The sequence below is a fragment of the Balaenoptera musculus genome, chromosome 2 (assembly GCF_009873245.2).
Source record: "Balaenoptera musculus isolate JJ_BM4_2016_0621 chromosome 2, mBalMus1.pri.v3, whole genome shotgun sequence".
Classification (NCBI taxonomy): domain Eukaryota; kingdom Metazoa; phylum Chordata; class Mammalia; order Artiodactyla; family Balaenopteridae; genus Balaenoptera; species Balaenoptera musculus.
The window spans coordinates 18,886,008-18,911,105 of record NC_045786.1 but is presented as its reverse complement, the minus strand read 5'-3'; the positions used below and the strand labels follow the sequence as shown (position 1 = coordinate 18,911,105).

At 43.1% G+C, this 25,098-nt stretch overlaps 1 protein-coding gene across 6 annotated transcripts in view; it reads right to left on the bottom strand.

The window, feature by feature from the left end:
- PDSS1 (decaprenyl diphosphate synthase subunit 1) overlaps positions 1-25,044 on the bottom strand; it is a 46,203-nt gene extending 21,159 nt beyond the window's left edge. For 4 of the 6 annotated variants that reach the window (XR_005018731.1, XM_036843127.1, XM_036843126.1 and 1 more), the window contains exons 1-7: positions 24,846-25,044; positions 21,235-21,299; positions 19,494-19,614; positions 16,726-16,856; positions 7,835-7,976; positions 4,167-4,278; positions 3,961-4,070 (exon numbers count right to left, since the gene is read on the bottom strand). Coding sequence is in view for 4 of the 6 variants with exons in the window: in XM_036843127.1 (XP_036699022.1) it covers positions 3,961-4,070; positions 4,167-4,278; positions 7,835-7,976; positions 16,726-16,856; positions 19,494-19,614; positions 21,235-21,299; positions 24,846-24,986 (822 nt within the window). In the remaining 2 variants the exon portion in view is untranslated. Of the gene's footprint in view, positions 1-3,956; positions 4,071-4,166; positions 4,279-7,834; positions 7,977-10,088; positions 10,294-16,725; positions 16,857-19,493; positions 19,615-21,234; positions 21,300-24,845 lie in introns of those variants that run through there. The other 2 variants (XR_005018732.1, XM_036843129.1) reach the window with 2 other exon arrangements.
- Positions 25,045-25,098: the final 54 nt, after the last annotated feature.

The following is a 25,098-nucleotide window of genomic DNA, read 5'->3' as shown; positions in this document are numbered from 1 at the left end:
CTCAGTATCAAAAAAACAAACAACCCAATCAAAAAATGAGCAGAAGACCTAAATAGACATTTCTCCAAAGAAGACACAGAGATCACCAACAGGCACATGAAAAGATGCTCAACATCACTAATTATTAGAGAAATGCAAATCAAAACCACAATGAGGTATCACCTCACACTGGTCAGAATGGCTATCAACAAAAAGTCTACAAATAAATGCTGGAGAGGGTGTGGAGAAAAGGGAACTGTTGGTGGGAATGTAAATCGGTGAGGCCACTATGGAAACAGTACGGAGGTTCCTTAAAAAACTAAAAATAGAGCTACCATATGATCCAGCAATCCCACTCCTGGGCGTATATCCAGAAAAGATGAAAACTCTATTTCAAAAAGATACATGCACCCCAATGTTCACAGCAGCACTATTACAATAGCCAGGACATGGAAGCAACCCAAGTGCCCATCAAGAGACGATCAGTTTAAGAAAATGTGGTGTATATATATACAATGGAATATTACTCAGCCACGAAAAAGAATGAAATATTGCCATTTGCAGCAACATGGATGAACCTAGAGAATATTATACTAAGTGAAGTAAGTCAGAGAAAGACAAATATTATATGATATCGCTCATATGTGAAACCTAAAAATCAATACAAATCAATCTATGTACAAAACAGAAACAGACTCACAGATATAGAAAACAAACTTATGTTTACCATAGGGTGCAGGGATAAATTAGGAGTATGGGATTAACAGACACAAACTACTATAAGTAAAACAGATGAGCAACAGGATTTACTGTATAGCACAGGGAATTACATTCAATATCTTATAATAAACTATGGTGGAAATAATCTGATACAGATATTACTGAATCACTTTGCTGTACACCTGAAACTAACACAACTATACTACAAATGAACTATACTTCAATTTAAAAAAAAAAAAGATTCTTGACAACTAAATGCCACATGAGATCCTGGGCCAGAAAAAAATTTTCCCATTTGTTACTGATATAACAATATTACAACAACTGTTAAAATTTGAATAAGGTCTATTTGTAGATTAGATAAGAATATCATAACCAAAAAATAGGTGTTCAGCAGATATGACCCACAAACCAAAATTCTGTGGTGGCCCTCTGTAGCTTCGAAAATGGGGTAACAGGAAGACAGTGAATTGATTCCAGGCCACATGCAGCACTTCAGAGAACAGAAATTCAGAAAGAAATGAGAAAAATACATGAATCTGCAGGATTATCATACCCAGTTCTGGGTTCAAATCCCAGCTCAGCTACTGTCTGACTGAGTAACACCGGATGGGCCACCAGACCCCTCTGGTCTCATTCCCATCAGATTTTCTGGGGAACGAGGCATAGTGTTCACTGGTAAGCTACACAACATATTTTGCATGACTATGTGTAGAAACAAGGAGCCAATCATCTTTTAAGATTACTTCTATTTTTAACATCAATCAGTGTCCCAAAGCAATCCTAAACAGCCCTCTCTTAAACTTAATACTATTTTCCATTAAATAGCTCTTAGGACAATGAATTATAAGCTATTAAGTTTCCTTCAAATTCCCATAACATCCTGGAATTCCATTAGTTCTTCTGTAATGATTCTGGTGTTTAAATTCTCCTTACTCCTTCCTTTTGACATCTCTAATTTGCTTTGCATGCGTTCTTTCAGAGCTCACGTCTTTGCGTTTTAAGTACCAAGATTGCACAAAAATAGCAATTCTGAATATATAACACCTCTGGAACATCTCTACCCATAGGCACTTAAATATAGAAACTTTTATTCAGAGAGCTCACACTAAGATTCTGCGTTATTATTCCAACAGCTCTGGAGCTTAGGAATAAATCGCATGAAAAGTGGGTAGTTCTGGGGTGATGCCAGCATGCCTCCTAGTGGACAGTATAAAACATTTCATTTTTAACGAGGTTCGGGCCATATTAATATGCAAGTCCACTTTCAACTTGCTAATCTGTGAAGGATGAGGTCCTCTTTATAAGCAAATACACGTGCTATCCTGTCTTTGGCTTCCTAAGCAGCGGACAGTGAATTAAGTCTTTCCGTGATGACGTGGCTCCACTTCTGCGGGTCCTTGTAGGATTCGATCACTGAGTGCACTAGTTCATATTCTGGCTCCAGTGTCGCGCTGCTGCCCTGGGCCTGTGTGGACAATGACCCTCAGGTTTTCCAGTTCCAACAGCCCCACTAACTGCTAGTGCTTCTAACTGCAGCCTCAGGCCTGTGAAGTTGTTACTGAGTTTCCTCTAACACAGTAATGTGCCTTATGAGGATGGGTCTCCATCTTCATGGAGATTTTGGCATCAAAATCCAACGAAGAATTAAGGTCACAGCTTTATGGCCCCCATTTTAAATCAGTTATTCTTTTATTTAGCATTCTAGTGTCTATCATATTGTTGTCTGTCTCTCTTGTTTTAGAAAACTACACTCGCAATTTCTTGGAAATAATAAAAAAAAAAAGAAAAGAAAATGCTCTTCCAATAAAAAGACAAAAATGGCTGAGATTGTGGCCAGCATGTTCTACATAATTCACATTCCTTAGGGTTTCACTTAGGTCTTTTTAGGAAGAAATGTTGCCCTCATTCTTTTCTGGCTCACAATTACACATTTCTTGACACTTTTCCAAATAGAGGCACTATTGGCAAAGGACTTTTTCACCTGAGAGGCCTGAGAAAAAGCTCTCTTTAACTGTAATTATGGTATAATTATTACATAATTATGTAATTATGTTAATTATGTATCACGACAGCAATTGACATTTGGCCCTTAGAAGTCTTCCTTTATTGTTGCTTTAATTACAAGGGACTCTTACTTGCCCAGTTTTCATCTCATTTATACCTGCTAGGCTGAGAGACAGTCAGATGAACAATTCTATGGAGAGAATTGTCTCTCATTCATGGGCTAGCAGTGAATACCACAGTTTAGTCTACAGATTAAGGATAATACTAACTGATTTTTAAAAAGAAAAACTATGCGAAGAGTAGAGGGAAGGCCAAAGAGAAAGCAAGGGGTAAAAAAAGTTATGGTTCACACTCAATTTATACTCGGAAGGAAAATGGCTTGTTTATATATCATATAATTGGGAGGATCTACTACTCATAAAAAAAGTATATAGAACACTAGTACAATCTGATAGTTATATATTTTCTCCCAGGTCAGTATTATACTTAAGAACACAGCACTTCATTACTTTTTATACGTAAAACGTAAGAAACATTGCGTGTGATAATCACGAGAGAAACTATTTACGATAAGTTGTTCAAAATGTTATACCATTTAGGGACTTCTCTGGTGGCACAGTGGTTAAGAATCTGCCTGCCAACGCAGGGGACACAGGTTTGATCCCTGGTCCAGGAAGATCCCACATGCCGCAGACCAGCTAAGCCCATGCGCCACAACTACTGGGCCTGCGCTCTAGAGCCTACAAGCCACAACTACCGAGCCCGCATGCCACAACTACTGAAGCCTGCACGCTTAGAGCCCGTGCTCCACAACAAGAGAAGCCACCACAGTGAGAAGCCCGTGCACCACAACAAAGAGTAACCCCTGCTCACCGCAACTAGAGAAAGCCCCCATGCAGCAACAAAGACCCAACACAGCCAAAAATAATAAATTAATTAATTTTTTTAAAAATGTTATACCATTTGGAAATTAGATTGGGGAATATATTATAAAGCTTATTTTGATTCAATTCTTGGGAGGAAAGATGAAAAGTTGATGTCTGCATAGCAAAAGAAGACAGCAAAAATGGAAACCTCAGCAGAAGTTCTCCACTGTCTGGGGATGCAATTCTTTTCTCAATGACCTCTTGGGACTTTGGTTACTATTTTAAGGTTCTCCAGTGAAATTTTTTTAGGAGAATTAGCTCCCAAGAAAGAGCTAGGAGGTTTGTTTGTTTGTTTGTTTTAACTTGAAAAGAGACAGAACGTACATACTGCTTTACAACTGTTGGCTATCAGACTTGCAGTCTTCTTGAACGTCTTTTCAAGGTAGTGTGCAAATCTTTCATTTTCATTTTCTTTTGACCCGAGCTGAAGAAATTCACCTATAAAAAAGGAAAGTGGTCATGTGAGGGGTTTTTTTTTTGCTTGGCAAAAAAATAATATTGAATAAAAAAGAAGAAAAGTCAAAATTAACCTACCACGCACCAAATCTTCAATCACTTGGGTTAAAATAGATACAACAGCTGTATTTCCAATTCGTGCCAGAGCTATCGATGCTGCAGAAAGAATTAAATCGCCAGCAAGGACAGCCTAGAAAAGAAGAGAAGAAAACCTTTCAGAGAAAAGTATCTGAGCATCGGAGCCAACAATGAAGTTAACTTCTCAGAAGAGAAACAGAATGCGAGGTAAGGGTCATCCTGGATATAAGTTTTCCCCCTTCCTCTTCCTCAGCAGGATTATGTTATAATCAGCTACAGATTTGGGATGCTGTTTGAACTGGATGGGCTCTCAGAGATGACCCAGTCTGCCTCTCCAGTTCAGAGCTGAAGAAATGAATGCCTGGAGACGGAAGTACCTGACCCTCTGGCTTCATCCCTAGCCCCAGCAAAATGTCACTGCCTTCATTTAGTTATGGTGGACCATTCGCTCTCCCACCAAACCATGCGGCTGTGCCTTTGCACTTACTGTTTCTTCTGCTCGAAAAAGTCCCTCCCCTTCATCACCTGGCAGACTCATGTGCAGAATTAGCTCAGGGGGCACCTGCAGGAAGTTCACTCAGACCCCTCACTCTGATCTTCTGTGAGCACAGCACCCCTTGGATACTGCTGTCTTCCCACATTTTTCCTATTTACCAAACTCCTAAGGGCATGTAGCGGGAATTATCCAGCTAGTACTTAGTACGCACCAGTGCACGGCCCTACCCATGCTTTTCTCAATGAAAACTAAACCAAGGAATCTTGGCTCCAAGTTCAATGCTCTTAGAACGCTATTACACTGCCCCTCATTCCAGGACAAAATATTTTTCTCACTGAACACCAATCAATATTTTCCCAATCTTCTTTAGATTGTGAATAAATGTCTGCATTGTATTTGCAACTAATTATAAGTTATTCATGACCGAATTATATGCTGTACTCAAATACACTAATTTGCATACTTAAAGATATGGATAGGTGTTATAGAGTAGTTATAAATGATAGAGTTTGTGGAAGTTTAATCCACAGAATTTGCAACATACCCAAATTTTAAGTTTTTTTATTTGTTGTTGTTGTTTTTGTTTCTGGCTGCATCATGTGGCATGTGGGATCTTAGTTTCCCAACTAGGGACTGAACCCATGCCCCCTGCAGCGGAAGCACAGAGTCTTAACTGCTGGACCGCCAGGGAAGTCCCAAGTTTTTACTGTCTGTTAGTTCTCTAGTATCTAAAATTAGTGATGTTCAGTATGTTTACCAACTAATCATCATTTTATATAATGTATACTGTATAAGGTATCTTGATGTAAATGTAAATATACACTTATAAAGTCATTGTAGGACTTTCCTGGTGGTGCAGTGGTTAAGAATCTGCCTGTTAATGCAGGGGACACAGGTTCAATCCCTGTTCCGGGAAGATCCCACATGCCGCGGAGCAACTAAGCCCGTGCGTCACAACTACTGAGTCCGTGCGTCACAACTACTGAGCCTGTGCGCCACAACTACTGAGCCTGTGCTCTAGAGCCCATGAGCCACAACTACTGAGCCCACGCGCCCCAACTACTGAAGCCCGCACATCTAGAGCCCGTGCTCCACAACAAGAGAAGCCACCGCAATGAGAAGCCTGCCCATTGCAACGAAAAGTAGCCCCTGCTCGCTGCAACTAGAGAAAGCCCGCGCGCAGCAACGAAGACCCAATGCAGCCACAAATAAATAAAATTTAAAAAATAAGGTCATTGTACACATTATGATTTATAGGTACACACACATCCATCATCCACCCTACATCATTAGCAGCTGAGGGCTCAGGATCTCTAGGCTTTTGCCTCTTTCCTCTCCTGGTCCTGGGGATCCCAGAGGCCAGAAGTTTCCAACCTTTGGAACTGAAGCTGCCAGACTGGGGATGGCTGGGGTGAGGGGTTAAGGGAAAGAAGGGATAGGGACCCAGACAGGGGAATGAGGGTTCATGGAGGAGGTGCTGTACGAATGGATTTTTATTGGTAACACAGCAGTTTTGTTTAACGGGCAAAAAAGGGGAGACTAGCAGGTGGCCCCATGCAGGGCAGACCAGCCTTGCAGCTGAAAGAGGCAGGTGACAGTGGAAACACGGTCTTCCAAAGGAGGCCCCCGGGACTTTTCTGGTGGCGCAGTGGTTAAGAATCTGCCTGCCAATGCAGGGGACACGAGTTAGAGCCCTGGCCCAGGAAGATCCCACGTGCCGTGGAGCAACAAAGCCCATGTGCCACAACTACTGAGCCTGTGCTCTAGAGCCTGCAAGCCACAACTACTGAAGCCTGCGCGCCTAGAGCCCGTGCTCCACAACAAAAGAAGCCACCACAATGAGAAGCCCGCACACCGCAACGAAGAGTAGCCCCCGCTCACCGCAACTAGAGAAAGTCTGCGTGCAGCAACAAAGACCCAACGCAGCCATAAATAAATAAATAAATAAATTAATTAATTAATTAATTAATAATTTAAAAAAAGGATGGAGGACCCCAACAGCAGAGGCAGTCACAAGAGGGGACCAGTCAGGAGAAAATCTTAACTTGTTCACTTAATCCTTCTCCTTTGCCCAAGGGCTCAAGTATAAAGCTTTAAGGACAGGCCCTGAAAACAGACACAGCAGACTGTAGGACATGTCATAGAGTTACCCAGGGCCTCTCCAAAATGAAACTCCACCCTTTTTTACCAACATTCTGATGTATGGAATTCTATCAATAGGACATAAAACCTTTTCATCTAAAATCGGAAATAAAAGGATTTAACAAAATCATGTGCACTAAAGCAAAACCAGCATGTAAAGATAATAATTAAGGTATATTTCTTCTTTGAATACGATTAGAAAACAGGTGGGAACCAGGTATTACAGACATGTGAGGGAGGGGAAGGTATGGAGAGGGAAACCTCATTCACATTAATGTTTTGTTTGTGCTTCAAATGGGCAGGATGGCCAAGGGAGGGGCATGTGTGGCGGGAGATGCCTGCTCCCAGAAGGCCCGTGGGTCTTCCCTTTTATTTGCTGAATTTCATCCCCTTCCTCAACCCATGATTTAAACATCCTTAAACAAGATGCCACATTCTACACACCCCCTTCAAGAAATGCTAATAAAATAATGTGGAAATATGCTTTAAAATATACATGAACTACTCAATTATAAAGCTTCTGTTTAAAAAGGTAAAAGTTTCACGGGAGAACAGTATACCTGTGAGATTGATACAGATGTGTATGAATATATGTGTGTGTATATATGTCTGTGTATTTATACATATATATATATTTTTTAGTTTTATTTATTTACTTGCCTTGAAACTCTTGCATGTGGCAGTTAGTAAATGGTTAAGCAATTAAAGTGAATCTGAGTAATGTAAGCCCCAAAGTAAAAGGTGTAGATTCCTCATGAAATATGCTTTTTGGATAACTACAAAAATCTCCTTCCTTAACCAAATTCTATATAAAACTGTGAAGAAGCAGAAACACTAAGTTTATTTTTCTGTGCTGTTATCCATGATCAAACATCTGTATATAGACCAGACATGAAAACTATTTTGAAAGCTGGAAGACCACATTTGATGAAGCATATTTCACTTTTTAATGAGACAAATCTGAAAAATAAATGCAATCCAAAGAGTATGGGATTTAATAAGAAAGATTTAAAAAACCAAAAAGCCGTACCTTCTTTTCACCCCAGATCTTATTAACTGTGTGTTTTCCTCTTCGGGAACTTGCATCATCAATGACATCATCATGGACCAGGCTGGCAGTGTGGATCATTTCTGCAATTAAGGCTATGGCACGCTGGCTTGCTTGCACATTTCTAGTTAACAGAAAGCAATGCTTTTTAACAGAGACGCCGCCTATAACCTTCTCAGCAATCATCTTGTGAAAACTGGACATCGGATCTAGGATAAAGAATTTTATTTCTCTAAGAGAAACTATATAAAAACTTTGGCTTCCCTACACAGCCAATTCTATCATTTGGAGAACATTTTAAAAATGCATAAGATACCCTGCGCCAAGATTATGTTTTCGGGACACCACACTAAGAAGTAGAATTTGTATAATTAACAACAAAAAAAGGATAAACACCTGAGATGTCTGGGTATCTGGCTGAAGAATCATCTTTATGTCCTATAACAGTGGTCTTGGTCAGTTGGTCAAGTTTACAGTTAGGTTACAATTAAATTTCAGGGGTGGGTGGGGAAGATGGGTGAAGAGCATTCTAAAGAAGTGTATTAAAGAACCAGTGGTCACTGTGTTCAAAGCTTTTAATAATGTCTTAAATATTTAGTAAGAAGACCTTGATAACCAAGAGAGCTGGAATTCATAATTCCAATTGGCTACTGATATTGGTTACCAATATGAATTGATAATTCATATTGGAATATGAATTGATAATTCATATTGGAATATGAATTCCAATTCAAATTTAACCTGTGCATTAGAAATTTAAACTTTCATTTCCCAGATTTAACACAAAATACAGGAGAAACATTCCCAAGATGATACCTGGATGTGACTTTTACAGTTAAAAGGGAACCCCAATTTCTTTTTAATCATCATTATTCTCACCATCGTCATATATGGGAATTTTAAAAAACTGAATTTTAAGAAAATCAAACTGGAGAAATAACCAACTGAATTTTCTGAATCTAAAACAGAAGCCTGGCTCAAACACACGCTAATCAAATGTTTTATTTATTCCTATAGCTTACTTTTCAAATATCACCACGTTCTCTCTTAGAGGGGAGAAAACTGAGAGGGATACTGAAATGTGACTTTTTCTCTTTAAAAACCTAATCTGAACATCTGCAAAAGCCAGTGCTCATTCTAATTCCTCAGATCTAGCAGAAAGCCATGAAAAATGAAGTATAACTAACATTAAAGATGCTGGAATTTAACTACAAACACTAAATCAGCCTGAAGACTATCTTCCCATCTTGCTTTATATGTAATTTTAAAATATGGTGCTTTGCCAGCAACTCTTACCTAAGATTTTTAGAACTAAACCTCAGAATCTTCCAACTGCTTTTAGCCCAGAAATCAACTGTAAAGTGCTGCTCATTATTTATTAATGTCAGAATTATAACAGTTCTAAACACTTCTGGATCACAACACATTCTTCTGAGGAGGGAGAAGTAAAGAAACAGAGGGGAGGGACAAATCATCCTGTAAAACTACTTTAGTTAATGAGAAAATGGAGCTTTGGATGGCTTCCAAGAGCTTGTTCTGAATCCTTCAGTGAGAAACTCACAGACCCTATAGAAGGAAGCTTGGACCTTAAATATTTTTCAGGTAAATTTACTGGATCCTATCTTAATGCACAAGAAAAGATGTAGACTTTTACAGTTGTTTTTTACATAAATAAAAGACTATTTCTTTAGAACATTTTCTCAATGAATTTCAGTCTGATGAAATATACACTTGCTACTCATTAATAGTAGATCTTACCTTAAACAACTGGTAAGACTTCTAAGCCTTTCTCATGTATTTATAGGTCGGGCACCACTTCCGTTATCACAAACTATGTCAGCAGGCAGGGGTCCTGCTGGGAAGCTGCAGTAAAATGGCAGTACTCACTGAGACACTGGAGTTTTTTGTAATTTGAAGATATTAAAACAAAGATTTCTTAAAATATTTTGAAATTTCATAGACTACATATATGTAAAAATGCCATTTTGTATGGCTAAATTGATGAAATCAGGATTCTTGCTTAGAAAGTTATTTGGCATTGTGACACAGAATCGTGACACAGCACCTACATAAACATCACATTTTAGATGCTTTATCATTTTATCTGATGTACTTTTTCCTGCACAATTAGCCTTTAACATGTGCCAGCTTCTATCTGGAAAATACTGTCACTACGTATCCACAGTACAGCATAATGGTCTGGAACCCAAATTTACAGATCACAGAAACAACTCACACTGTCTTGAAGATGAAATCTTCGAAGTACCGAACTGAGTCATGCCTTCAAAAAACTGGGCACCATGTCTACTTCCTGCTGTGAAAGAGCTGCCACACTTTCCCAACTTCTGGGAGAGGTGCTAAGAAAAACCAGTCAGGCGAGACAGCAGGAGAAAATGAGGCCCCGAGTCTCGAAAGGTGGCTCTGTCCTCCATCCTTCACACCTGCAAGAGCGTGCGATGACTCAGCCAGCCCCTCACAACAGTCAGGTTTTTCCCTCTTCATTAGATTTCAAACAACATTTTTATAATGAAGAATTTCAAGCACAGACGGAAATAGATGGAATAATATAATGACCCCCCACAAACCTTCACCAAGCTTACATGTGATTTAAATAAAATGCTTTTTCCTCCTATTCATACTGATATATAATGCCAAGTCTTAAAGAAATGACAAGTAAACCCCCAGTGTGGGAAAACCGTCTCCAAAAAGAAAATCAAACCTTGTCAATGGGTTACCTTGATTTGCAACGACTGAGGGAAGCAGAATTTAAATAGTAAATGTGGTTTCACTTTAACAAGACAGAGAAGCTTCTATTCCCAAAGCTACAGAGGTTGTATAAAGACCAGAGTTCTCAGGTGGGTTACAGAAGGCTCTGTTTCTATTTCCCAATGTTCTTCTGTTTATTTTCTTCTGCCAATTCTAAACAGAAGGTTTCACTTTGCTTGTGAGAACTCTGACAAGATTAGTGTTTCTTAAATATCATCTCTTGCCCACCGTGTCAAAATCAATACTCTTGAAAATAAAGACTGAAAATTCCTTAGACTTAGGAATTGGGATCCCTCATGATGGGGCTCAGGAACTGTCATTTTGAAGCAGCAGTCCTGGTGATTCTGACGCACAAAGTTGGGGACATGCTGCTCTGTAAGTGGGGGTATTTGCCTGACTGCAAGCCCCAAATGGAAGCTTCTCCTGAGAAGGGATTTGACACAAGCTCAGCCTCTGCTGCCCCCCTGCAGCCCCGCCTCTAAACCACAGGCATGACCTGAAACTTGGAGGCCCAGTTTAAAGGTCTTATGCCAACGACTCCCCAAGTCTCTCTGCAGCTCGAGGGCAGGAAGTCTCCCCTGTTCTGAAAGGCACAGTCACGGGAGGGTGACCTCCTCTTCTCTGACACTTCGCATCATCTCGAGTTTTAAAGGCACGAATGAATACTTCATCAGTTTGGTACTGAAGAAACTCTCTAGTTAAAATGCAGACAAAGTCCCTCTCTGTCTGTCTCTAAAATTCTTCAGGATGTGAACTGCATCTCCTAGTTGTTACCTGATAAAAGTACACATATTCAAGTTTTCAGTATGCTGAACAATATATCCATGTCACTTAAGATCCTATCTTTATCTGCCACTGAGCTGACTTGCTACAAGTTTGGGTCCCTCAACTACTGACACTGTGGGAAGTGTTCAGCTCCCCCCTGGGTCTGCGCTGCCAGATCTGGTGCATCCAGAAGCAGTACCTCCAGAGGGAGAGAAAAGCCCCAGCAGACACACTCTCCGCACTCATGCGATAGGATGTGAATGATGGGGTTTGTCCCAGTTTCCTGTGGCCCTGTGACAAATCACCGCAAACTTGGTGGTTTAAGTCAGCAGAAATTCTCTCACAGTTCTGCAGACCACAGGTCCAAAAGCAGTTTCTCTGAACTGAAATCGAGGCACTGGCAAGGCCAGGCTTCCTGCAGAGCCTCAGGGAGAGAACCCTTTCCTCACGCCTTCCAGTTCTGCTGGCTGCTGGAGGGCCTTAGCGTGTGGCCACAAGCTGGAAGGAGCCACCTGCAAGTCTCCCCCTCCATCCTCACACGGCCTTCTCTTCTGTTACGGCAATCTCCCTCTGCCTCCCTCTTTAGGGGTACAAGTGATTGCATTTCGGGCCCATCAGATAATCCGGGATGACACCCCCATTTCAAGATCCTTAACAATTAAGCACATCTGCAAAGGCCCTTTTCTTGCCATATAATGTAACGCTTACAGGTCCCAAGGATTAGGACGTGCATACTTTTGTGGGGCCATTTTTCAGCCTAACACGATTTCTTACTTTCACCATCCTCTTCTGCTGATGCGCAAATGTTTCCTTTTCAGTGATCTGATTCTTAAAATTACTTGATTTTACTTCATCTAAAATCTTGTTTCTCCACATTACTGACACGACCTTGAAGTGTCTCCCCTTCCGCAGTGGCTTCAGGGTTGAACGCGGGGGACAGAAGGCGTCCCTGCCCACCTCTCACTCTCGCTTCTCACCCTCTGCCCCCAGCCACTGCAGTCTTGTTCCCTTTCCCTGTATTCCTTACCGGCACACTGAGGCATGGACATCAAAGGTGCCTTCCTTCTAAGGGACAGCAGAGTGCAGGAGGGATACCTGTGAGCTCCAACTTGCTTAGCACGTCATTTCCTTGGTCACTGGCCACTCACCTTTGAAAACCCTAACAAGCGCACCAGACTACAGTGAAGACTGCCTTTCTTTGGAGGGAAGAGCGGTTTTAAGCTTGATCCTAACAGTCACGAATCCATCAGCAGTTTTAATATCAAGAAAAATAACTGACATTCAAGAGCCGCAGCTCCTGAATCTTTCAGATTTATATCCAGATAAAAATAGATGCCTGCAAAGTTGCATCGTAAATGATGCAGGATTCATGCTACTGGTTATTTTCTTGCCACTGAAGAAACAGTGCGTTTTGGAAGCCCTGGACATGTGGAGAGTGACTCCATGATGGTATCTCAGACCTGCAGCTTATCCAGGCTGGCTTTCTCCACAGGATCCAGCGTGCAACAGAATAATGCAGCATTTGGGTTTTTCAAATTGAGCACAGCTGATGAACGTGTAGACGTTGACTCCTTCAGTGGTAGAATCAGCCTCCCCCTCGTGGTGGGAGCCGAAGAGTGAGCACACAGCATGTTCAAAGCCCCATAGCCGCCTTGCTCTCAATGACGTTCCCCTTAGGCTTGGGCCTGACCTCGCCCATGAAATGGACAACCACCTGGTTATCAAAGCCTCCTCTACCTCAGTAGGTATCCCTTATTACAGACTTTACATCAAGATCCATTTTAATAATGAGTATGGACACATCGAAAGTGCCATCTCCTAGGTTAAAGACAAAAATATTTCTCGTGGCACCAACCTTCCTAACCCATAAACAGCCGCAGCAGTAGCTGGCTCAATGACTCAGAACACACAGAAACCAGGAATGGTTCTAGAATCGTTAGTGGCCTGACTCCAGGAATCATTCATGTGAGCTGGTGCCGTGATGACTGTTTTGTTACAGCTTCCCTAGAGCAAGTTTTTGTAGTTTCCTTTGTCTTTATGACAATCACAAAAGTTACTTCTTCTGAATTTAAGATTTTTATCGCATTTGGAAGCTTGACCTATTTACTAATGTGAAAACTGCATCTTATAATCTCTTCTATCTAATCAAATGTCTGGCTTTGTAAACTGGACTAGTGGGATTCAATGCCACTTGACTATTTGTAGAGTCAAGATCAACAGATCTGTGCCCAGTATAACTTGAGTAGGCCTGTTATCCCAATCACTGGCGGCGATATCCACTTTCCAGTGCCAGAAGATTTCCACGAGAAACTGATGGTGTCAAGACTGACGATAAGAACAGGTGCCTTCTATGAGATCTGAGTAGGACAGGTTTGGTTTGTTTGAGACACTAATTGTGCTGTGGTCAATAAGTAGAGCAATTTCATAGAAATCTATTCCTTATAAAGGTCACTTCTGATTTGGATTCTTTGATAAGGTAAGTTCTGACCCACAGGTAGCTGGGTTTTGCTGAACTCTGTTGCAGGTTGGGTTCTCGGGAAAGCAGACTCTCACGTTTAAAGTACAGAATGTCTACTCAGAAGTGCCCTTGGGATCACCACCTGAGGAAGGGGGAGGAGACAAGAGGATGGGGTAGAGGGAGAAGTTTCTGCAGTGCAGGCCCATCCACAGCCGCGGCCACTCCATCGTGTGCTCTGGAGCTAGAATGGCCCTTCATCTGTCAGCCCCTGGATGTGGACTGGCTCAGGTGAGAGGATTCTCTGCAGCCGGGGCAACCCTTGAAGAGGCTGCGAACTGAAGGCTCTCCACCAGCAACACTGGCCCAGCAGCTGGGGCAAAGGGTCCTTCAGGGAAGGGGGATCTGGGCAGCGTGGCTCAGAATCCACCACAACTCTGTTCTCTGGACCTTCCAAGTCTGATTATCTGTTGTATGCGTCCTACCTTACCTGACCAGGTACTGTGGTTATTGGGATACATGGAAGAAAAATAAAGATGAAGCCATAAGGTTTTTTGGGCCATATTACCCTTTAAGAATATGCTATAAACCATGTATACCTTTGCATGCAAACATACGAAAATTTCTGCGCACAATTCTAAGGGGCTCACAGACCACCCCCCGCCCCAGCTTTCACGGACCTCAGGTTAAGAATTCCCAGTGAAGTGATCTAGCAGGGAACACATAATGGACAACGGACAAGCTTAATACAGGAAAAAGAGAAACTCAACAGAAGGTAGTTCCCCCCCAAACCCATTTCTTAAGGTATCTGTTCTATTCTGTTTTCTAAAATCCCCTCCAGGATTACTGTTAACCTATTTAATACACATCTCAGAAGCAAGACGATGACGTCTAATAAGCCTTAGAGGAGCCATTAAACTGTGACTGTCAAATGATGAAGCAGGCCTCTCGCAATTCTGCCAACACCAACAAGCAGGCAGGTGAAGTAGTGGAATGGCTGCTGGTGGCATCAGCTAGAAACAGAGGCCTGCGTGGTCCTGCCCAGAATCTTTTACCTTTGCCCCACATTGTTCTAAACCTCTTTCAGCAAGCAAAATCACAAATGGCCCAGGCTCTCCCCCCGTTCCCCAACCCCTCTTGCTTCAAGTGGCATGGAAGTTAACAGCTAGATATCTGGCCTATTAAGAGCCTGATCCAAAAGGGTCCTTAGGAAGTAAGTATTCTCAAGAAGCTGGGGCTTGGAGAATAGTATCGTTAGGCTACTGTACCACCCAAATGCACACCACAGTCACGACTCACATCCCGATGCCTCCATACTGTGCCTTCAGCAAGCCCTGCTCCTGTCAGCTACGGGGAGAATGAAGCTGTAGCTAGAACATCCCTGGAGAAGGCAGAATTGAACTTCCTTTTTAAACTAGCAATGCCTTTTCTGGGTTATAGTCTCCCATTTTTTTCTGCAACCAACAGTTTATACAGTTTCAATGAGGTAAATTGAAGACTTTGACTCTGGGGATAACAGCTGACAGGATTTAAGGTGAGCAATGCAGAATATTTTCCTTCCCTTGTTTTCTGTGAGGGTGATGAACTGTATTGTGTGTTAACCTGAGAAATTAAAAATATAAACACACACTATCTCTAGACCAGTGGTTCTCAACCAGGGACGATTCTGCTCCTCCGGGGACGTCTAGCAATGTCTGGAGACATTTCTTGGTCGTCATCGACTAGGGGAGGGGCTGCCAAACACCGTACAAGACACGTAACAGTCTCCGCAGCAAAGAATTATCTCTTCCTGAATGTCAGCATTGTCAAGGCTGAGAAACCCAGTTCTAGACCATGTGAGAAGTATTTCAAGTTTGGTTCAGAGGGAGCATTTCTGCTGCCCTGCCTTCCAGGTGAAGTGAAAGTGGTCCTGATGATGGGAAAACGGTCACTGCCAGAGATTTCACTGCTTGTTCAAACTATACTGTGAGCACCTGGAAAGTCTCAGGGTAAGTGGGAGGCACCCATGAGCATGGAATCATATCCTGGAGCTGGAGGGGCACAGCAGCGGGGCGCAAACGGCTGCGGGCAGAGGCAAGCATGCGCTAAGAAGCAACACCTGACACTCGTTCTGACAGCATCCTTAAATTTAGTGCTGGCAAACCTTAGGCATTCCTTAAAGTGTTATCTACAGAGAAAAGGGAATGTAATGCAAATGTTCAACACTAGGGAAATGTATGAGTACGTTATGGTCTACTGGAGGTTACATCAATAGATTACATGATGTAAAAAAAAAACTATGAAGACACTCCAGTAACATGGCAAAGAGTCTAAAAAATAATGGCAATGGGTCTTTTGTCGTTTTCCTTTAATATTAAAACACTGCAGTTGTTTTAATACTGGAAAAATTTACACATATTTGAAACATAAAAGATGAAGACCGATAGTCAAAATGCCTTCTTTTAAGAAGACTTTTCTTTGGCACGTTTCCAAAGGCCACAGGAAGTCAGGCCCTGCAGCGGGTGTGGTGCCCAGAATCCAGGCCTAACTCATGACTTTATAACCATCAACCTTTGGACTAACGGCCGTGTGTACAATGATTACAAGTATGCATACATCCTGGTATTCTTTACTTCTGAATGAGAAAACTCAATGTGGCTTTGAAAATTCTTTCCAAAATGTTTATTTGCAGCTGAAGTTGTTCTTCCACGATACTAAAAAGCATGGAAAAGGAAGATGCCCAGACTAGACTCCAGGGTGACCTTGGGAACACAAAGCTAGAAACTAATTACCACAAAGTGAATTCTCAGACACATGCTACTTCTTAAACAGGAGACTAAACAGTAACCTTGGGAAGGAAGGTTTGCCAAATATAAAACCAATAAAGGGGAGAAAGTAAATAACTCACCGGGAGTTATTATGATGAATATTACAGGCTCGGGCCATTAGCACCACAATAATTGGTCGAAAGGCTTTTCCTTTTCCATCAAAGTAGTATTCACACATTTCCTTAAGTTCTGTTGTAGATATGAATAGTTCCTGAAACAAAGTTTCTCTGTGTCAATACAGCATCATAACTGCACAGTCAGTGGTATTTCTTTCACAAAACTTTGATTTGATTTTAGTGTATTCATTTCAACTGAGAAATTCAACACTCAGTAGGAAAAGGTTCCAACGTTGTATGGCCACACAGCTGGCTGTGTGTGGCTGGGCCACAAGCAATGCCTGGCTCGCCCCCAGGAGCCTCAGTGCTGGGGTGGGCACTGCTGCCGCCCCATGACTCCAAGAGATAGCAGGTGGGGGAGGAAAGCACCAGATGGCCAGTGACAGCTGGAGAGAGAAAGAAACAGGGCTTGTTGCAGCTTGGAAGATGGAGGGGAGAGGACAAAGATGGGGAGTGCAGGAGCCAATGAAGCAGGAGGTCAGTGGGTATCAGGGGCTGGAAGACGAGACGTGGCCAGAGAGAAGAGCAGGGGTCAGAGTCGGGCTCAGCCGTTACTTAGCCACACAAGCCAAAGGTTCACAGGGAAAGTGCAAGACATGGTTTACCTGATGGCAAGGAGCTTCCAACTGAGTTGGGAAAGCAAAATTTTTAAAAATGTGAAATATTCAGTGAATAATATGGTGGTAACTTGAACAATGTTGTACGTCAAATGCATTAAAGTTCAAAGAATGGAGAGATCAGTGTGGACGAGAAAAACTGAACATTTCATGGCGAAGATAAGCTTTGAGTGGGGATTAAAGGATAAGTAGGATTTTGATTTCTGAAGAGGAGGGAGAGCCTTCCTGGTGATGGGCATGTGTGTTTACTGTATCTGTCCCTCAGGGACTTGCTGGAGAGAATCAGAGCTTATGCCCTGGGAGCAATGGGAGCTACAAATGGACCCAAAGGACATTCAGCAGGGCTCAAGTGAACTCAGTCTAGCAGGCCAGTCACTCACTCCCTCAGTTACTGACTCAGTGCCAAGGACGGTAATAAACGCAGAGGTTTCAAAGATAAACAGGACAGCCCCTTGCCTACAGGCAGCTCAAAGTCTAGATGGGGGAAGGAAAACAATATTGCGGGGGGACTGCTGTCGTGGAGGTAAGTGCAGCTGCTCTGGGAGCACAACGGGGGCATCTCTGGCTCAGGCTGAGGGCGGGAGGAGGAAAGCAAGGCTGGGGACTGAAGGCAAGAGACAGACGAGACGAGGAGGGTGTGGAGGGGAAGAGGAGGGCTGTGTCGAGGATCCTCCCCGGGTTCCTGGGTGGCAACCTCCAATCAATAGGAAAAACAAGAGAAAAAACAATCTGTAGGAAAATGTAGCGCTTCAGATCTGCCAAGTGTGAGACAGTCGTGGACATTCCAGGGTGCTGCCCAGTGAGCAAAGTTTAGGAGAGAAAATTCCATCTGGACTGGAGATATTATGTGGGAGTCATAAGCATGGGAATGGGTAAACTGAAGACAGAGAGAGAAGAGGAGCAGACAGAACCCCAGGGAACGGCCAAATTAATAGGGGTGGGTTGGAGGGGACAGAGAGGAACCCAGGAAGCTGACTGAAGGATGGCCTAAGAGTCAGGAGAACGAGCAGAGTGCAGAAGCCAAGAGATGGGTTTCACAGAGGGGGTTGTGGTGAACAGTGTCCAATGTTCAAAGAGTCCGGGAAGATACAAACCAGCAGTGCCCACTGGATTTGGTGGAAGGAAGCAAAGGCAGTTTCAGAGGAGAGGCTGGAAAGGAAGGCACAGTGTGATGGCGGAGCAGTGGTGAAGGGGCAAAAGAGAGAGAGAGGCCAAGAATACTGGAAGAGAAGGGGTAGGAGGACACAGGGTCAAGGGATGGTCCTTTAAAAGACAACCAGGAAGAAGCTGGAGAATCCAAAATGGATCTGAAAGAGAATGAAGAGGGCGAGTCTGCAGATAAAGACAGGAGAACAGGGAACTGCAGGAGGAGTTCCTAGGGCCCCGAGCAGGCAAAGGGGATGGGACTTAACCAGAGGTACAGGGATGAAGCTGGAAAGGAGGGAACCCTGACTTCACTGAGGTGGGAGGGGAGGAGGACGGCACGCAGCAGTGTGGGCTGCAAACGGCCCAGAGCAGGCGTTCAGGGAGTTCCTCCTTCACGGCCTCTGCTTGGTCCACTGGACAGGAAGTGGTGAAAACAGGAGAGTCGGGTGGGGGCTGCAGGGGGAAAGTGCAGAACCCTGAAACGGGAAGGAAGCTGACCAGCGGCACATGCACATTTCTGGGCAGCATCTGAGAATCCACGTGAGGCTGGGGGCCACTGAAAATTTTGGGAAAAGAATACTTAGCGAAGAAAGCCCTATTTGGGTCAGGCTGGCACTGATATTCAGAACTGGACAGGAAGACAGTAGCAGGAGTCACCGGAGGCTTCACAGCCTCACCAGGCCTGGAGCATGTGATGGATTTGGCAAGGAAAGGTCAGATGACTCTTTGGACGTGTATGTGCTGCCTGTACCTTTTTTTTCAGTTTCCCCATTCTGCCATCACCCCCCTCTGGATAGTAACTTGCACTGCATCCTCCATGATGCCCCACACTTGTTGCTCAAGAAACATTTGAAACCTGACATTTGGGAATCAAGTCTGCAACAGCACAGCACACATGAAAACCTGCACCGTTTGCTCATAATTCTAAGAAATCAGCATTACTTTACAGTATCGTCAAAAATATCTTACCTTCCTGATGTCCTCGTACAGACCTTTCAAGTCTCTCCAGCCAAGGTTAAAAGGGTCAGTGTATTTCTCACCACTCCGTGTTTTACTACAGCAGCACACTGCTGGCGTCATGTGATGGAACCTGGAGAGGCAGAAATGCACAGAGTGGAAGACTGAGCGTTACTTTACTGAGATAACTTCACTTTTAAGTAAGAATTATACAGACCTATGTATACACATATACATATAGCAGAGTATGATGATGGAAAATTTAAGCCCAGATACTTGCTGGAAATTAAGCATGAATACAAAAAGGTCATTATAATTTAGAAAAACATAACAGAATTCTGATCTTGCTCAACAATACATCTATTTTTATAACCAGGACCCTGGGAACCCATAAAATCAAAGAAATATAAACCATGTTCATCGTGTTCTGAGTTTAAATTTTATACAGTTGGGCCTCCATACCTATGGGTTCTGCATCCGCGGATTCAACCAAACTCGAACTGAAAAAAAAATTTATATATATAAAAATATATATTTATATATATTTTTATATATATAAATATATAAACTCATAAAATTCCAGAAAGTTTCAAAAAGCAAAATTTGAATTTGCCGTGCTTGGCAACTATTTACATAGCATTTACATTGTATTTACAACAATTTGCACAGCATTTACGTTGTATTAGGTATTATAAGTCACCCAGAGATGATTTAAAGTATATGGGATGAGGGACTTCCCTGGTGGCGCAGTGGTTAACAATTCGCCTGCCAAATGTAGGGGACACAGGTTTGAGCCCTGGTCCGGGAAGATCTCACATGCCGCAGAGCAACTAAGCCCGCGAGCCCGTGCTCTAGAGCCCGTGAGCCACAACTACTGAGCCCATGTGCCACAACTACTGAAGCCCTTGTGCCTAGAGCTTGTGCTCCACAACAAGAGAAGCCACCACAATGAGAAGCCCATGCACTGCAACGAAGAGTAGCCCCCTCTCCCCTCAACTAGAGAAAGCCAGCACGCAGCAACAAAGACCCAACGCAGCCAAAAATAAATAAAAATAAATAAATAAATAAATTTAAAGTATATGGGATGGGGACTTCCCTGGTGGTGCAGTGGTTAAGAATCCGCCTGCCAATGCAGGAGACACAGGTTTGATCCCTGGTCCGGGAAGATCTCACATGCTGCGGAGCAACTAAGCCCATGCGCCACAACGATTGAGCCTGCACTCTAGAGCCCGTGAGCCACAACTACTGAGCCCACATGCCACAACTACTGAAGCCCGCATGCCTAGAGCCCGTGCTCCGCAACAAGAGATGCCACCGCAATGAGAAGCACACGCACCACAACAAAGAGTAGCCCCCCGTTCGCTGCAACTAGAGAAAGCCCGCGCGCAGCAACAAAGACCCAACGCAGCCAGCAATCAATCAATCAATCAATCAATAAGTGTTCCTTTAAAAAAAAATAAAAATAAAGTATATGGGATGATATGTGTAGGTTGTATGCGAATATTATAGGACTTGAGCATCCCCAATTTTGGTATCTGAGGTGGGGGGGTGGTTAGAACCAATCCCCCTCCACCATACCAAGGGACAACTGTATTCCCATTTTTTCAAAAGGCAGAGATCACATAGAGCAGATATTGTGGCACTTAGTTAAACAGCATATCCAATTTGTTGGACTAGCCCACCACAATTTAGAATAGAAATTTACTGGCAGTATGGCTAATAATTTTAGTTGCAATACAGATTATAAACTTACCGTGATATACTATACATATTTGGAAAGGCAGATGTTAAACTCTTCACAAGATTAAAATAGGACATCTATAAAATAAAAGTATTAAGAAACTTGTAAGAATATTTGTGAAAAACTTGTTTATAACACTAGATAAATTAAAACTCCCATAATTTATAATAAAAGTAACCTTTATCTTTTAGTTGTCCATTTAGACTGCAGACTTCAGAAAAAATAACAAAAAGTTTCCTTTCCTTATTACAAAAGCAATATTCGTCATTACAGAAAATATAAATATGAAAAAAGCAGAAAATAAAAAACATCTATAATCTATCCCTTCCCCCAAAGACTGCTCCACATTCACATCTATCTTTCCAGATTTGAAATTCCCTTCCATTTAGCAAAGACTGGGCAGAGAATAGTAAGGATTAGTGTCGTTTACACTCTTTTAAAGTCTTAAATTGGTTTAAAACAAAGAATAATCAAGATCCCAAAAGCATCTGCCCAGACAGTGAAAAAGAAAGGATTTCAATGTTAAGGAAGAAATTTACAGTTACACAAACACTGCCTATTTCAAGCCACTGTTCCTGAATATACTTGGAAATGGTACTTCTTGAAAAGTAATGTCAACAAACAAGCAAGCTCAGCAGCACATTTTGATCATATTAATGAGAGATCAAGAACAACAAGAGACAACTTCTAAAGGATTCAGAGGTAGTGCCGACAAATAGTTCCAACAATTATTGTGCACAGGAGTGGGGACCCACAGATACAGCACCTAACTTGAAGAATTCAGGGACACAGGCATTTCAAAAATTACTAATTTACTAATCTGATGTGCGAAGGGGTCTTATAGAATACTTGAAGAAAATATCTTGACAAAGGATGGATTTAGCAGTAGAAAAAGAAAACTAAGGTAATAAAGCCTGACAATGTGCTTTCACACTATTTGACTCTCACAACTACTTGTTTTTATACAGCCGGGGAACTTGAAATTCAGAAAAGTCTGAAAAACTGGTAATACAGGTATGTTTATAATATACCAAAAGAAAAAAGCACCTACAGCACTGGGTGCATTATGTGATTCCACTAAAAATGTGTACACCCACACAAATAAAATCCACAGAAAACAGGGTTTAGAAGCATATAAACCAGGCTATTAAAAATAGTTATTTTGGAATAAATAGGATCGTGGGAGTTTTTTGCTTTATTCTTTTAAAATTCATATTTTCTGAATTTTCTTTAGTGAACACACCCCGCTTTAGACATATTAAAATGACAATAAAGGTTGACTTTGCCAGGCAGGCAGTGGCCAAAGAAGGCGGTCCTGAGTTCTATTTTCACCATAGCATTATATATTCATTAAACCAGTAAGGACATTTATGACATCCCAGGCATTAAAATGTCCTAAGGAAAAAAAGTGATAATCCTTTCCTTTTATTTTACCATTACATGACACTTAACCTACTTTTGTCAGCCTTCATGCGTAAATGATTCACACGAATTTAGGATTTATTATAATGCTTATTCAATCTGAGACCTAACCTCTAACTTGGGATGAAGAGTTAAAATTACACAGCTAATACAGAGCACTCTTAACCACTGGGCAGTGCAACAGCATAGCTTGTTAAAAGCCTGGAAGGTGGATCTTGGCTCAGATCCCAACATTTCCCAACATTTCTGCTTTAAGAGTACCTTCGGGCAATGTTTCCCGAAGTGAGGTTAGAGGTGCTCAGGAGAGCAGGAAAGTATTCAAAGGGAGTGGTGTAACCGGAGCCACCTAGTGTGCCACTACTAGCACGGGCAACAACCATCTCAACCAACTCTGATTTTGTGTCCTTCCATCACATTCAGGCTTTTCTCCCTGAAAGCCAACCCTGCCTCCCATGAAGTTACCTTTTTTAAAAAAGAGAAAATGCTGAGTAAGAATCAAGACATACTGACAAGTGATTTGGCACAATCAGATACACACTGGTTTCCGTCCTATCCCAAGATGTTTGAACACTACCAATGAAGAAGTTGAGAGAACATACAGACATCAGGAAAAGTGGAGCTGTGCTGGGAGAGACAGGCGTGGCTTTATTGTTGTTGCTCTTTGTCCCCAAGGACTATCAGGTCCTAAGAGACTTGAACTAGCCAAAACACACCCTCCTGAGGCAGACACCAGAAGGCTCATGTATTTACAGTGAAAAATACCACTGACACGAATCAGAAATACACGTACTGGCATGACCAGCAAAGCTCCTCCTTGTGGTCATTAAGGCAGACATGGAAGACATCCAGCATATTCTCTCCAGGAAAGCACCCTTTCTGTGGCTAATTGTTTAATGGGCATGGAATTAAAAAAAAAAAAAAAAAAGGAGCATCAAAGAAAAGAAGTATCAGTGGCATCAGTGGTGAGTGCATCCATCTCTCCAAATAACATCCTCATCTGCAGTACTAGAAATATTTGAAGGCTGGCTAGGACAGTACTGAAATGGATCCCAGCAGACTCTCTTTTTCCCATATTCTCTCTTTACTGTCTAATCCATAGACTAGCCCAGCTGCCATTCTCTCTCCAAATGTCTATTTTGGATAAGTTGTGATTATGTATGCATATGTATCCAAAAGTAGACATTCAGAAATACTACATATTTCATATTGGGAAATGGTCTTTGATGGACACGGAAGTGTACCAAATCTGATTGAAACGGTAGAGTCCTAAATTCAAATAAACTTTTAAAAAAATGAGCCTTGCGGATGAGAGAACACATACAATTACTATGTGACCGGAGAAGTCTCTAAAAGGACAGTGAGTCCACAGACCTTGCGTGGTTATGCTTACCAGTACGAGCCTAGCCTGTGGTACGCTAAGAATTAATCACTACAAAGTAAGGCAAAGGACTCACAGAGCCATAGAAACTTGTCAATACACAGGAGCTAAACTGACCGGAAAGGGAGAAAAATGAGATGGAGTCCAAAGGCAGCAGGGCAGAGCGTCAGGGAGTCATGGTTAGTGCTCAGATTCTGACTCTACTTCAAGAAGTCATAGGTCGATTTAAAGATCAAGGTTTCTCCACTTGCGACATCCTCAGGCCTCTTCTCCTTCCAGCCCGTCCAAATGTGCCCTCCCTCCGAAGCAACTACCACAGGACTGAACTCCGGTCCACTCTAAGCATCAGCCCTGCGTTCTCCACGAGACTTTTCCGCCTATTCCAAGGCTACCCGGACCCTCCGTTATCTCTGAGTGCTCAGAGCACCTTTTGCTCTAAAATCCCAATTAAGTTCTGTTGCCCCCGAAGCCCTGGCTGTAACTCGAGAGGAAACACCTGCAGACGCTCTCGACGCTTTACGCATACCCCAGGAGACCACTGGACCACACCTGCGTTTCGCCGGGACCTGTCTCCTCACCGCCCCTTCCCCACAACCGAGACGCTCCCCCGTCCCCAGGACACAGCTCTGCAGCCCCGCGCGGGACGCCCACCCCTCGGCTCCGTCCCGTCCTCGGTGCCTCGCCAGCCCTGGGTCGCGTCCCAGCGCAGCCCCGCGGCCCCCGCCCGCCGCTCGTGCATCTCGCCCTCATTCATTCTGCGGCGCCGCTGTCATTGGCGCGGTGACCTCTGCGCCCCGCCACGGCGCGCGCTTTCCGGCCTCACCTGCGCGCGGGCGGCAGCGGCGGCGGCGGTGGCGGCGCGCAGCCCGGACAGTCCCGCGCGGCCGGGGGAGCCGGACCCGGGGCTCCGCGCCGGCGGCCTCCAGGAGCAGCAGCGCCGCCACCGCCACCAGCTCGAGGCCATGGTCCGGCGTCTGAAAGTCGCGGCAGAGCTGCAGCTCCGCCTCTGGCCCGGCAGCCCCTCCTCCCAGAACCCGGAGCCGGAAGTCCGGCAGCGGAAGAGCGTCTGCCTCGCC